This window comes from Lotus japonicus, chromosome 5 (assembly GCF_012489685.1).
Source record: "Lotus japonicus ecotype B-129 chromosome 5, LjGifu_v1.2".
In the NCBI taxonomy this organism is placed as follows: Eukaryota; Viridiplantae; Streptophyta; class Magnoliopsida; order Fabales; family Fabaceae; genus Lotus; species Lotus japonicus.
In genome coordinates this window covers 4,316,928-4,332,968 of record NC_080045.1, presented here as the reverse complement: position 1 = coordinate 4,332,968, position 16,041 = coordinate 4,316,928, and the positions used below count along the sequence as shown (strand labels likewise).

The 16,041-nt window shown below is 35.9% G+C and overlaps 1 protein-coding gene and 1 long non-coding RNA gene across 2 annotated transcripts; both read left to right on the top strand.

The window, feature by feature from the left end:
* The first annotated feature begins 326 nt into the window (after positions 1 to 326).
* Positions 327 to 2,732, top strand: LOC130720708 (uncharacterized). The gene is made up of 2 exons (XR_009013222.1): positions 327 to 817; positions 2,095 to 2,732. It is a non-coding gene; the product is annotated as an uncharacterized LOC130720708 (long non-coding RNA).
* Positions 2,733 to 15,322: 12,590 nt separating this feature from the next.
* On the top strand, positions 15,323 to 15,784 carry LOC130717505 (uncharacterized). The gene has a single exon (XM_057567748.1). The coding sequence runs from the start codon at positions 15,323 to 15,325 to the stop codon at positions 15,782 to 15,784; it is 462 nt and encodes a 153-aa protein (XP_057423731.1).
* The last annotated feature ends 257 nt before the right edge of the window (positions 15,785 to 16,041 follow it).

Genomic DNA, 16,041 nt, shown 5'->3' with positions numbered 1-16,041 from the left:
TTCCCAAAAAAAATGGGATTGTGTGTTTCTTAGTTTATGCCTCTAGGCTTGACTATCCTAATGCACGAAGTGAGAGCATTCATATTATGAATTAAGCACTTATGGTCCACCGCTAGCTTTCTATCTAAAACTTAACAGTTTATGCTAAGTTGGCTTTCCATCTAAAATTTAAATTCTGATAATTAGGATGACATAATTAAGGGCCCGTTTGGTGAACAGGAAATGATAGGATAGGATATGATACTTATCATATCCTATTTTAATCCAGTGTTTGGTGGTTCAATAGGATATGATAGCTTATCCTTTTATCATATCCTATCCTACCTCTTTAGTTATTTTTTTTATCCTAGGGGGACACATGATAGAAACGGACCGGATAGGATAAGAAAAAAAGTTACGTTCTTCTCCTTACTCTTCGGGAGTTGGGTTTGGCACCCCACCTATGGGGCTTGGCACCCCACTTTATCAAATACGGAATTTAAAGTTCCGTATTCTCCATATTGAATACGGAACTTAAAATTCCGTACTGTATTTAAGCATGCGTGTCACATTTTCAACCACTCATTATATACTAAAACAGATACGAAATTTTATTTTCCGTATTGATACGGAAATTTAAATTCCGTATCTATTTTAGTGGGGTGCAAAGCCTAAGGGGTGGGGCTCCAAACCCAACTCCCTTACTCTTCACGCGTTTCATTTGTCTTCTCTTCTGCAAGCCCTACTCTTCTCCTCCTTCGTTCTTCTACTTCCAGTGCTACCGGCCGCCACTCTCGCTGCTGCCGCCCGCCGCTGCCGCCGCACGCACCTGTTGCAGGTATGGCAACTCTTCTCCTCTTGCGTCCTCCTTCTTCTTCTATTTATTTATCTTGGTTTTTCAGAAAGGGGAAAACGATTTCTTCCTCTCTTCTTTCATTTTCCCTAATTTATTGAACTGATATGGTGGTCTGGGTTGCCATGTGAATGAATGAAATTCTAACCCTAAAATTTCAGTTGCTGTAATTTTCAATTGAGCTGTTAAAATTGTTAATTTCTATTTCTGGGTGTAGCTTAAAATTTAATCTTGTTATATATGAGTTCTTCTCCACCATTGATTTCAAATTTAGTAGCCTAATTTATGTTTCATGTTGAGAAGAACATGGTTGAAGGTTCACGGTTAATGTACCAGTTTTTTCTCCCTTGGGTCTGCTATTTGTGTTTTATTATAAATCCATAAGATTGAAGCAAAGATTGAAGCAGTTTGTAATGGAATGCCCAATTATAAACCAGAAAGCGCATTTTCCTCCCCTAAGATCGATGTGATGCATTGGACCCTGAGACTTTGGTACATCCTTGTGGCTCTTAATTTTTCCTCCACGTCTCGGGCCAACTACATTGCTTTGTTAATATCTCTTGGGTTGTGGGTTTGAACCTGATACCTCACTACCTGTTTTATCCTGCCTAATAAGAAACCAATAACTGCTTGTTCGATGCCTATACATGCCTCCAGTATTTGTGCAAGTGTGCCACCAAGCCTTCATACGCTCTCAAATATCATTCCACCAAGCTTTATTGATGAATGAGTGTGGTGAAGTGGTATACAAGGCTGTGGAAAATGCACTGATGGAAATGGAAGAATAGACTCTTTGTATATGGCATGCTATTCTTGGCAGTAGGATTTTGTTGAGTTTTGGGGTAGTCTAGGTGGCTCTTTCTTCTGTCTTTTGAGTTTTTTTATTCTCTTTTCCCCTTTCTTCCTTGTTTCTTTTGGGTTGAGGTACCCCTAGTACCTCCTTAAATGAACATTTTGCTTACCAAAAAATAAATATATGAGTACTTGCAAGTTGACACAGGGTCTAGATTAATTAATTATAGATCTCAACATAGTATTTTCCCTCCATAGAACATTGTAGATATTTATGGTAGCATACCAAATCTGTATACTCATTTAATTACCTATGTATGTATGCTTAAGTGGTAGCTTTGATGAGTTCTCATTTAGTTATCTATGTCCCTTATGTTATGCTTGTAATTTTTTTACTAACTTCCTTGCTATTTTTTCCCTATGGAACCATAAACTTCACATTAATAGTTTACTATGTTTATACTTGTCAGAAATGTGTCTTGATAACAGGGGTAAATGTGTCTTGTGGAAAGTCAATCAAGGAAAAAAAACAGAGGAGCAAATCTGATTGCTAATAGTATATCTGAATTAGGAAATACTCTTGGGAAATGGCTTGAATTGAGTGCTGAAAGATTGGCTGAGGCTAGTAATAGCCTCAAAGTTGATAAAGACATGTTTGATGATTCCAGGGGCGTCATGGATGAGCTGTTGAAAATGGGTTTAACGGATCAAGAGCGTTATGTAGCTAGAGATAAGATAATGTCTATGCCTCATCGTGTGCACATGTTTTGGGCTTGTCATGGAGAGGACCGTCTCAAGTTTGTGAAGTCATTGATATAATTGCTTTGAGTAATTGCTTTGGAGAATGACATATTGTTGGACGATGTTTATGCTATTTTGCTTTGTTTATGTTGGCTTCTCTACTACATTCGGATAGTTCACCATTTTGTTGGATGTTTATGTTATTTGGCTTTGTTATGCTATTTCTAGGGTGGAGATGACATTGCTCCTCTATTACATTCGGATAGTACACCATTTTGTTGGACGGTGTTTATGCTATGTTACTTTATTTTGATGGAGGATGTTTATGATGTTTATGTTATTTATAAAAAGCACATGATTCAACTTATCCATTATATTTTCACTGTGTGTGGTATCCTTATTTAATACCCATGTCTTTTCAAGTTTGGATGTGCCTTGGGGTGCTGATAATGTTGTCTCAAATTATTGTTTGAACTTATTTATTTTGGTTTTTATTATTAGAGAGCAATTTCATTAGGACTAGTTTATAATATTTGTTGCTCTTGTTTTTGTATGTTGGTTATAATCTTTGTTAGTCACTTGAGAGAGTTTTTAGCCTATGCTACTATTTAATCAAACATATCTTTTGTTTTCCAAGAAATAAAACAAAAGTGTCCTTTATGAAAATAATTAAATTATTTATATCATACAACTAATCAAAAACCATTTTTATAGATATAATTTTAGATATTAATTTTAAATACTGTGTAAAATATAATTTTGGAAAAATATACATTTAATTTACATTAAAGGGTAATTTTGTCATTTGAGTATAATATTTATCATATCCTGTTGTTATCCAGTCCACCTCAAACACAGGATAGGATATGGGTATATCCTATCTGGTGCACACCAAACGCTTGACAGGATAACAATCTATCCTGCTCTTATCATATCCTGTTGATATCCTGCTTTCATATCATATCCTATCCTATCCTATCCTGGCCACCAAACGGGCCCTAAACAATATAACCCTAAAATGAGTGAAATTTCTTGTCCTCAATAACAAGTTATCAACGACAATTGCAGTAAGGAGCATAACTGATGAGGCAATACACAATATCACAAAGGTTTTCATGGTCTTCCATCCAAAATTGAATATTTCCTTCATAAAGTATTTCAAATTAGATAGAAATGATGAGTGTGCTCTCTCCACACATCAGGGGTGTAAACTCAATGGCAAGTGCATAATCCCTTCGTTCCTTTTTAATTGTCATTTTGATGTTTTAAGATTGTAATTTGTCAATTATACCCTTACTTTTTAAATAACTTCATTTCACATTTTTCATAAAATTCTCTTTTCTCAATAACTCTCATTGCTTCAATTCAAAGTCTTATCCAGTCAGTGGAAATTAAATCCCAATAACAATAGCCAAAATAGCTTTCAATGTTACATAGAAAAATGTGTTAACATTAAATTATGTCAAAGAAAAAGATTTATCGGTTGAAGAGTTAAAATTCTATAAAAACTAAAAAACATTAATAACAAACATTAAAATTACCAAGCTAGTGCCAAATAAAAGGACTCTGGTGGAAAAAGCAAGAGACTCATTGGATGTTCAAAAAGAAGAAATAGTGAAAGAATCGTTGGAACAAAAAGAAGGAGAAAGAGTGGAAGACTCATTGGAACAAGAAGGAGAAATAGTTGAAGACTTGCTACATTGCTACGATAAGTATTTAACTTGCTTTAAGAATTGGAGGTAAATGGTTTAATGATATAAGAGAGTGAAAAAAACACTAACTATTTTGGTTAGAGAGCTTTATAACTTTATAATTGGGATGTGAGACGGTAGAATGAAAAAAAAAACACTAACAATTCATTATTTTAGTTGGAGAGTTTTATGCTAAAACTACTCTAATAGTCACTCCTAATGTTCTTCTCTTTTGGGATGCTTCTCCAAACAATTGAGACATTTATGGGCTTATGAGACCAGATAACAGTTGCCAATGGTTTAACATATCAAAAGTAATAATTGAGAGTGACTCAACTCTCGCGGTAGGTTGGGTTAACAACAAGACAAATAGACTATGAAAACTGCTAAACTTCTTAAACATAATTGATCTGTTAGAATTTGTGTGCCTGGACATATTACATGTATTTAGGGAGGTGAATAGTTTTTGTAATTCCTTAGCAAAACTAAGAGCATCTCCAATGCTAGTTCTTATTTCTTAGTTCGTAGCACTATTCATGTGGGTCTGTACTGCCACATGTGCTTAAGAAACTCTATGCATATTTTGCTCCAACCATGAGTTCTTAGTTCTTAGTTCTTAGTACTATTTATTTGGTCCCACAATATCATTATAGTAGTAATATTTTTTACTTTCATATAATTTTGATTTAAATTTAAATGCTAATTTAATATTTAAATTAAATGAATTGATGAATGAGAGAGAAAAAAATTAACTTTTCATGCTAAGAACTCAAAAAGTAAAACATCTTATATAAGAACCTAGTTCTTATTTTTAAGAACTAAGAACTCCACGTCATCTTCTCCAAATGGTTAAGAACTCAGTTCTTAGTTCTTAACTCAAAAATAAGAACTAAGAACCTTGCATTGGAGATGCTCTAAGGTTGTTATAGACAAGGTGCCTTTTAGGCAAAAATTGTTATAATGTTTAGTTTGTGCGTAGCACCTGTCCTTTAATTGTATATGCTACACTTTAATTTTTTAGATACATTAGAAAGATAAATTACATCATCTAATAATTGTCTTTAAAAAAAAAACATCATCTAACGATTGATTCCTAAATCTTTCCCTCCCTAATTCATATGCTCCCCGACTGTAATCACTTGAGCTATCATTCAGAACATGCTACACTTTAATTAATAATATCATTTCATTGTTTAAAAAAATAATTTTGCACGCATAAAAAGAGTGAAGAGCTGGAAACTTATATGAGGACTTGATGCATCACTGTACCACTAAACATCACATATGAAACCTTTTTTCCCCTTCTTATGAGATTATTTAGCACCATAACCAAAACGCTTTGTTGGGACCCAGCTCCATTCACCATTCGATGGTTCTGAACTTCCCCAGCTTTTGGAGTCAACAAAGTTTTCATCAACCTCTCATGCTTCCTTTAATGGACAGGGAGAGGACCTTTAATTTGAAGTTAACTGGAACCATCATCTATTCATTTGACTAATAATTTTCGTTATTATTTTGGACTAAGGCAAAAGGGTCCACATGGAATCCTAGTGGGGTTCAGACGTGTATATACCTTTGTTTTGCTTGCAATGGTTTCCAGGCTTCAGTGCGCATTTGGTCAAGATCCCTTGGTCTTTTAGTGACATATCTCGACATTGAGGGCCCGTTTGGTACGCTGTATAGTATAAGGCTTGATAGTATAAGACCTGATAGTATTAGGCCTGATAGTATTAGGCCTGCTAAAAATTTAATACTATACAACGTTTGGTGAGACATCGCATAACTTCTCGTATTGTTTAACTTAATACAATCCTACGTTTGGTGAAGTGATGGATAATGATGGATAGTATAAAAAATAAATATATATACAAAAATACCCTTTATTAGAAGACGTTTACGGTATACTATATAGCATTTTATAGTACAAAAATTTCAAAGTCATACCAAAAGTTTACGGTATATTATGTAACATATTTTTGATGTCTAGCAAGTCTCATACAAAAACTTCAAACAACGTAATTATATAAAAAATAAGTAAGAACTGTACATTTTTAGTGCACCATATATATAATAGCCAAACATATAACTCCATAATAAAATATAAAGTTCTAATGGAAAGTAACATCAAGTAATATCAAATTATAATAATAGAAAACGTGATCAAATTTCTTCATCTACTAACTGTCATAACTTTTAACTGCATAATAAAATTTTGTAACTCCAAATTGCAGTGCCCTTAGCTATCTTCAAGTAAATCTCTCACAAATTGAACTCTGTGTTCGCCTTGAAAACCCCAAAATAAATGCACCATTGGGAGGTTTTGCATAAGCAAACGACCAGCCTTGTTGCGCTCCTTAGGTGTGAGATCTTCCAATTTCATCAACTCATCAGCAATTCCCCTTGAATCATTATAAAATTCTTTTACAACTTTAACACCTTCAGCCATGCACTTGACACTTTCAGCCATTTGTCCCATCCTATCTGCAGACTTTCCAACAACTTCTACTAGCTGGTCAGCAAACTTGTCCATGCTGTTGGCAATTGCATCTTCTCTTTTTAACCTTTTTCTTGCCCTCCGACCTTCGGAGTGAGTAATTTTCTCCTTAACTTTATTTTGATTAGTGGACATTGTTTGAGTGACATCTTGAATATCTTCATCACTTAACCCAATAACTTCCTCCATATGTTCATCAGTAATATTGTTCCCATGAGTATTAGCTTCTTTGTCCAGGTCCTCAACAACATCAGCGGGATCTTCTGCACCTTTCCCAAATAGGATAAAGCAGAGTTAACTCTTAACTTTTAAACTTAACTGATTAAAATTTACTAATAAAGCAAAGAGTTAACTGATTAAAATTCCTTATTAACCTTTCTTTCTTCTGAGTGGACAACACAAGCAACTACAAACTCTTAATTTTGTTCTAAGTATATTTTGGTAAAAACATAACACAATATAACAAGAATTGCAGAGACACAGTACAAAAAACAAGCATACACTTCAAAACAATTGCAAAAACATAACACCCCACACAAGACACAAAAGCCTCCAATAAAACATATCACCCCCTCCCCCCATCACGCACGAACCACCCATCTCACACCAATTGACAACCCAAACAAAAACTAGTAAACTCAACAACCAGTAAGACCAACTAACTTAGATTATTTGAGGTAGATTTGTACAGTGGACACTTTCTCTTTTCATTTTAATCTGACTTTGAGTGAAGTAGTTAACATGTTTTAGTCAAATTTCAATGAATTGATATTGTCAAGTTTTAGGCCAAAAGTACTATAGATATAAGTCATATAACAGACACAAATTTCAATGAATTATCCTCATACTAAATTGACAAAATAAACTGCATAAACACACAAATCCCACCTGCATAAACACATCACATATCACATAAACTGATTTAAGCCAAACAATTCTAATCACCATACACCCACAGAAATTCCCCTCTATGAGGACAATATCAACCACATATGAATTGGACATAGGCACCCCATTCCCCCCTCGATGCACAGAGGCATAACAACATATGAATTTTACCCAACAAAATCCCACACAAAGAAACTACTCAAACAATTTTCAATATAAGAAAATTAACAATTTTCATAACAAGGATGATGTAAACGATGAAAGAAAGCAAAAGAGATTATAAGGTGAGAAATTGTAAAATAGCCATGGAGAAAAATAACTTACTTGATAATGGAGGAGAAAGAAGAGGAAGAAGATGAATCAAGTCGTCAAAGAGAGGAAGCTAGAAGAGGAACGTGACAGAAGCCAGAAGTGGAACGTCGATGGAGAACATGATGAGCGATTACGAGATGAATGGGGCTAGGGTAGGGTTGGAATATTTTTAAGTAGCTAATACATCAAAACTTATCAGGCTTTATCCTCCCTTTAGATGATGGATTAAATTATCCATCATTTTGATGTATTAGAAGGATTGATGGATAAAATAATCCAATACGATGTAAGCACCAAACACTTCATAAGCCCATAACGTATTGTATTAGCTTATACAATCAGACCTAATACGGTGCACCAAACGGGCCCTGAGGGAGAGAAAATCTACATTAGTTGTACGGTCTGCCTATTTATATTCAAGCCAAAAATGAGAATATTCTTTTGAATGAACTGAAGATATTTTACATACTCCGTAAAATTCTCTTCATTTTCAGTATATATTTTACACTAACTTGTTCTCTTTAGCCTCTGCCAAATCAACGCAAAAGTTGATGCAAGCATCGGTTCAAAATTTCGAACCACTTAACTTAGCATCGCCTTATTGTTAATTATTGTCGATCCTAATAGATGCTAATATTATCTAGGGATGGCAAAATAACCTGAACTCGTGGGCCCATCCGAACCCGACTCAGTTTATTACGGGTAAAACCTGATATGATTGGGTTAGGGTTATGGGTTTGATATCGGTGAAACCCGCAATCGAACTCGAACAATATATATAAAATAATAAAATTACTCTTATTCTTATATATACCATGCTAACAACTTGATTTGTTAACAATTTGATTATATTTGAATTACAAGATACTATATTTGTTTGCAAAGAAGATATAAAATGTTTTTTCATAACAAAATCATATAAGTTACATTCTGTTTTGCGAAAAACTATGTGCATCAAGTTAGGTTAGGACGTGAGTTTGAGGCTATAACAGGTTTGGGTAAATCCACAACCCGACGGGTTTGAGTTTGCTATGAGAGTTCGAGTTTGGGTTTGGGTTTGGGAAAGACGAAACCCGACCCGACCTGTTGACATCCCTAATATTATCGACCAATGTAGTGTCCGCCCTCAGTTAACAGCGGTTGGATGGGCACATCGGGGTGGACGCTAACCTTCAGTAATTTTGTGCATCATTTGCTAACAATTTAGGTCCTTACATTGATGGTCTCTTGCGGGCCAAACAATACTTGTAATTTTTAGATATTAAGCATAATATTGGAGATAGTAAGCATAATATCTCCAAATTATGAGTATTGGTTGGCCTAGTCGAGAGAGACCAATTTAAGGGCATGTAAATTGTGAGCAAATGACGTAACTCATCATCAATTTTGCATTAACAACTAATATTAGCGTCGGCCTAGCCGACACAAAGTTCATGATTTTTTACTTTGTACATAGTGTCAGCTTGATCGGTGCTAATTAGAGTCGGTCTTTATATTAGACGCTAGTTTTCATGAATTTGTGTCGATCGAAGTGTTAGTTAAGTTTCTTCAACTTAAAGTCATCTGAACCGACACTAAAGTGTAGTGTGAATCACCCGACCGACATTATTAGTTAGTTTCAGACCAATTTACTGTGAGCTTAACGCTGATATTGACTGAAACACTAATTTACGCTCTTGAGCCGTTGTTAATCAACAATTTTGTTGTAGTGTTTCAAAATCAACTTTAAATATCAGACCCCCTTCGCATAATCTATTAAAGCAATTCATAGCTACATCTACAATTAAAATGCATAGTAATTTGCCTATCTAGTGTAGTTAATGTTTTCTTCTTCACCCTAGTGGCAGTGAGTGACACCACGTGAACTATGATGATGAATGGTATATAGTTGCTTCCATTAACTAATTCCTCAGAGTCAGGAATCTATAGCTAGGGGCCGCCAAACTATTTGTGAAAGTTGGACTCATCGCACCAGAAACGTCTCATCAAGATAAGCATAGTGGGTGTGTCTAGTTGTGTCGCACTATTCAGTACTTGAGGGATGAACTTTAGCCAACTGCACTAATAGAATATGCACGCCATGCAAAAACAGAGTCGTACAAGAATCTAAATGGAAGATACACTCTCATAGTTGCCAACAAAAGAGACTTGCACCCAAAAGAGAAAGTGGTTCGTCTTGAACTAAATTTCTGACAATGTCAGATAGAGAATGCAAGTATGTATTCCAGCATTCACTAGAAGGTAGTGAAATCAAACACGTTATTAGCTGTGAATATCAGCAAATTAGCTAGGAATTCCCATTGCAAATTTCTAACTAATTTGAAGCTATTAGGCAACTAATTTGTTGTGTCTCATTTTTCACAATGGACCCTGGAAGAGGGTGACCCCCAATCATTAAGGTTTACAATCGCAGGAACCCAAACCAACGACATTATTAGGGAAGATCACCACAAGCGACACAACAACGGTGGCTGAGGCGCACTACCTGCAGGTGACAAGTACAGGGCAGGAGGCGAGATTAGAAAAAAGTTAGTCCTCGATCAGTTAAGAGAAATTATTTGTTAGTTATTATTAATGTTAGTTATATATGTTTGAGTTATGTTTTATTATACTAATTATATTATGAGTAGTTATAAATATATAAAGTGTGAGATAGTTTGGGTATCAGGAAATTCTAAAGTAATTCGGTAAGGAGAGAATCGGGTCTCCAATACCTAGGACTTGTTTGTGATTTCTGAGAGGGATTTCTGAGAGGGAAACTCTCTTATTTCTATTTAATAAATTCTAATCTCATTCTATACTTATGAGACCCTAAACAACTCTTATTTTCAAAAGGAAGGTGAAAACGTGAGGCTGTTTAATTAATTTACCACATTAGATTATAATTTAGTTTTTGTTATAAATAATATTATTTATAAGAAATACATAAATTTTCACCTCACATATCTTATAAATACTATTTGTCCATATCTGTGTTTTAAAACTCTTGGACCGATCAATTTGACTGGTTGGACGTCCGAGAATCGGGCACCTGATCGGTCCAAGCCTCTCGTAGGATCAGAGTCATTCGATATATAAGGGGACTAGTGAGAACCGGTACCACTCAGCCGATATGAAGGTGGCCGAGTCACCGCTTGGTCAAAGTAAACGACAGCTAAAAAATGTTTATGCTCACTAAAAATTAGGAGCATGTGAGAATCAAACCTTGGACATGCAAGAAGTAAGGAAAAGTATTAACCACAAAGCCAAACTATATTTTATTTATTCAATACAGACAATAAGATATTAGTAGGGTTTTTCAGTTAACTTCTACGGCAATTTAAATTTGAATTTTTTTATAGGAAACTAATACTTGTATTCTTATTTTATGAATGATTATTTTCTTTAAAAATTCTCACTAAAATAAGGATAATTAGTATATTGTTAAATTATAAGGAAGAAAATTAGTGCAACAATAATAACTTTCATTTGATGTTAGTGCAATTTGCCATTTATTTATACACTAAAATTAAACAGAGTAAACTACACTAGTGAATAACACCACCGCGTCTTTCCCTCAAAACACACCGTCTCATTGGAGATCAGCAACAGCAAAAAAGAATATAGTTTTTATTTTTTGAAATAAGCAAAAAAGAATATAGTTGAGGGAAGTGGTAGGAGCAAGAGACATATGAGTTGGGTAGGGGAGATCCAAGAATCGATTCCTGGCGGATGCGATTTATTAAAAAAAATAAAATCTAATAGACATTCACCATATTTCAGTTTCTTTTCCCACGTTCTCACTAAAACTTTAGATGCATTGAACTTTTGAACCCCCGGGCTTCTTCCCTCAAGGCCTATATATACCCGCGCTCGCACAACATTTTGCAAAGCGCACCTTTGCTCACACCTCTCAACATCTTTACATTGAATTCAAATTCTCTCTGCTTCTCTTTTAATTAAAATAAAACCTCCCTCATCTATCTATCTAAAGCCAATAATGACCAATTCGAAGAAGCTTGTGTTCACGATCAGTTCTATTCTTCTTCTAACCTTGATGTTTTCTAACTTCATTTTTTCAGCTCATGGCAGGCCACTCAAAACAGAGAACAAGGAGCACGTGACAACGTACGAAAATAACAGTGTGAAAGAAATGGCCACAGGAGAAAATGATCACAAGGTTGGAAAATTGATCAACGATTTCAAACCAACGGATCCAGGTCATAGTCCCGGTGTTGGCCATTCCTCTCCGATTCCCATGGATGCCAACGAGCCTCCAAGGTCATAGAAGTGCGATAGTTACAAACTTACGACCGAAATTGAAAGCCATTTAGGATAAGAGATTTCAACCCGTCATTATTTTCTCTATGATGCAAAATATGCCTCCAAGGTCTTATGATGTGTATATATATTTGTAGTCCATGATTTGTATGTATAATTAGGATGTGTAGATATGTCCCTTTTATGCATTTTGGAAATCTATCCCTATTGTTATTATTGTAGCATCTTGAACTTCTTACTTTGCTTGTATATCTTTCAACTCAATTGATGTAAACATCTCTGGCTATAAAATCATGTTTTTATTGGTAATTAAGTACTATCTCCGTTCATAAAATTGTTGTTTTAGTTTTTTTTTTCATTTTTAAAAAATGTTTATTGTTTTATAAAACCGAGACATTTCTTTTCTAATTTTTTTATCTATACACTCATTTAATTAATTGGCTTACTTATCACCTTTCATATAAATCAACTACAACTCTTCTATATCAATTGTATTTTTATTTATCAAATGTATAATTTAATAACTACGCATGATACTAGTAAAGAGGTGCTCCCCTTGGGTTGGAAATAGATCAGACAATTAAATACCTCACTATGAAGTATACTTTTAAAAAAGCTTCGGGGTCTTAAGAAATCCAATACAACTTCGCATATGATCTCACGTTATCACTTAACATATATATAATAATCATGCCGACCTATTTCACTACAACAAATATTGTCTTTAGCGACAATTTTATAACGAAATTAGTACTATTGTCAATATTTTAGAATTTGAGTCATCTAAAATTATATTAAAGTAACTAATATAATTTTAGATGACTCGGGCTTACGTGATTGCACCCGGGCTCGCCATATTTGGTCGTTGTTGCAGTTTGATGTGGATAGTGCTCCGTTTCGCACTTGGCTCCAACCCATCCACAACTCTGTCCTATCAGTAGCTTGTGCAACTTTGTGGTGGGTCTAGAGGTCCCGGAACCTTTGCTGCTTTAAGAACTTGTAGTTTTCAGACCAGACCCTGGCTGTGCTGATCACTTCTATGGCGTCTGATGTTGACTGTGCTTTTGTGGGTCCGCATTCTCCTCATGGACAACACTGTTGGGTTAGGTGGTCTCCTTCCCTTCACGACTGCACTGTTGTTAGTGTTGATGGTAGCGTCATGGATCTTGGTGGCCTTGGAGGTTGTCTTCGTAGCTTGGGTGGAGAATGGATTGCTGGGTTTTATGGCTTCTTGGATGACCCATATATCTTGCTTTTGGAATTATTGGCTATCTTTTGAGGGTTATCCTTGGCGTGGGATCGTGGATATCGAGTGGTGGAATGTCAATCAGACTCCCTGTGTGTTGTTGAGTTGGTGAAGTCTGAGCCTCCGCTGATTCATGCTTATGCTCCGCTTTTATGGGACATTAGAGATTTGTTGAGTCGAGCATGGCGGGTGGAGCTTAATCACACGCTCAGAGAAAGGAATGCTTGAGCAGATTTCCTAGCGAAGCTCTGGGCTAATCAAGAGCTGGAGCTGGCCTTAGTTGAGACACTGACTGAGGGGTTAGGTCGCCTGCTGATTGCAAATGCGCTTGGTGTCTCCTTTTTGAGGTCTTAGTGCTATTTTTTTTTCTTCTGTTTCTTGCTTTCCTTTTCTTTCTTTCCTCTTGTACCAAAAAAAAATCAATAGTTGTGATGAGTTATTTACTCTTTTACTTTAGAAGACATTTTATATGCAAAATTACTAATTTTCTGACAATTTGAAATTGGTCGCTAATAAATTAGAGTATGTATAGCGGCTATTTGTCACAAAAATGAAAGCTTTCATTCCAGCGATTTCTCTTCCACACCAAGTGATTCCTCTCCCTCACTTTCTCTTCCCACGTCGCCCTCGCTCTCCTTCCTCATCGGTTCTGAAGAAAGAGATGGCGAATGGCGAAGCCTCCCGTGGTGAAACCTGTTGGATATTTGACGCGGAGTAGTGACTTTGAAGCACCAACGGAGTCACGAACTGAACCTGCAAGAAAATAAGCTGAGTCGCGAAAATCAATTCGCTGTCCTTGAAGGTTTTATCCCGGAATATCCAGAACACCTCCCCAGGATTAAATAGCTTCCTCCGAGTAGTTGGGTAACAGAACTGGCGAGAAATAATAATAATATTGTGATTGCTCAAGAACTGGACAAAGGTAGGGAAGGAAGAGAGGAGATGAGAGTGATCAACAATGTAAAATTTGTCCTCTATATATAGCCAAAAAACCCTTAATTCGAAGGTAAGTTGCACATTAATTTTGGGTGATAACAATTAAAGCTTTGTAGTTTCAAGGTTGAATTCCAATGTTTGAAAGGAGTAAAAATTAAAGCTTTGTAGTTTCAAGGTTGAATGCACAGTCAACAAGCTTTGGAAATTCCAAGGTTTGAAGGAAGTGGATGGTGCACATGTGGAAATTGTGGGACTTGGAACTTTTGGAATATCATTAATTTTCCAACAAAACCTGTACGGTGGGAGGCATAGCGGCGGCGTTCAGAGGGCGGAGAGCATGATAAGGAAGACGAACGAGTTTCTCTCTTCCTCAATCATTACTCGCGATTTCTTTCACGATTGCGTTCTGTGTCTTCTTGATTTCATTCTCTGCTTCTTCATGACTCGATGTTCTCTCATCTAGCCTCAAGGTACTTAACCTTCGCAGATCCTTTTCTTGAGATGGCTCTGTAGAAAGCATCACTGACCAAGTTTTTTCAATTGATCGAAAATATAATGTTTATTGTGGTTTGCGAACATCCATCTGTGGCTTTTGTATTTTGGTCTTTAGTTGTTCATTTCAAAAGTTAGCAAGGAAGGAGAACAATATTCTCTTGGTAATAGATATTGGAAATATAGTTAAATTAGAGGACTAATAGTTAATTATGCAGAATATAGTCAGTTAGTTAGTTGGAGGTTGTTAGAGTTAGTTAGAGGCTGTTAGAGTTAGTTAGAGGTTGTTAGCAGTTTTGTTATTTTTTCTCTCTCTTTGTAGCTATGGGTATATAAGTAGAAACACTTCTGAATTCAATAACAATGAGAAATTCAGCCAAATACACTTCTCTCAAGATGGTATCAGAGCAAAAATTCTCTTTCTTCTTCCGCACAATATCTTCTTCTTCCTCTGATTTTCTGTGTTTCTACCAAGCTTCTTGAAGCTTCTTACATACTTCAACAATGGTGGATCGTGTTTTGATCACCATTTCTCTGTTTTTTCCTCGTTGATTGCTCGATTTCTGAAGCATTTTTTGCTCAGTTTCTGAAGCAATTTTTTTTTCTCCTTCAACTGAAGCTTTTTCCTTTCTTCAACAATGGCGACTCACGCTGCGATCACTGCTGCGAATCTTCAGGATTCAACTCATGATTACTACATTCATCCGAATGAGAATCCGTCTTTGGTGCTTGTGACTCCGATTCTTGATGGAAGCAATTATCACGGTTGGGCTCGTGCGATGGAAATGTCTCTGCAGATGAAGAACAAGTTTGGTTTTGTGGATGGTTCTATCACCAAGCTTTCTGATACAGATCCTATGCTCTCTGCCTGGAAGCGTTGCAATAATCTTGTTCTTTCATGGATCAATCACTCTGTTTCGCATGAGATAGCCACAAGTATCATCTGGATTGATACTGCATCAGCTGCTTGGAAGGATCTGAAAGATCGTTTTTCACAAGGTGATTCTGTAAGAATCTCTCATCTTCATCATGAATTGTATTCTCTTAAGCAAGCTGATTTGTCAATTACTGCATATTACACAAAAATGAAGATTCTCTGAGATGAAATGTGCAACTATAGGCCAATTCCAACTTGTACTTCTCCTGATGCTTGTTGTTGTGAAGCTGTGAAAACCTTTAAGAGGTATCGAGACAATGATTGTGTACTTTGTTTCCTGCGAGGCCTGAATGATAACTATGCTGCAGCCCGTTCACAAATTTTGCTAATGGATCCTTTACCTGATTTGCCAAAGATATTCTCTATGATCATACAGCAGGAGAGACATCTTGGCATAGGAGTGTTGCCAGAACCTGCAAC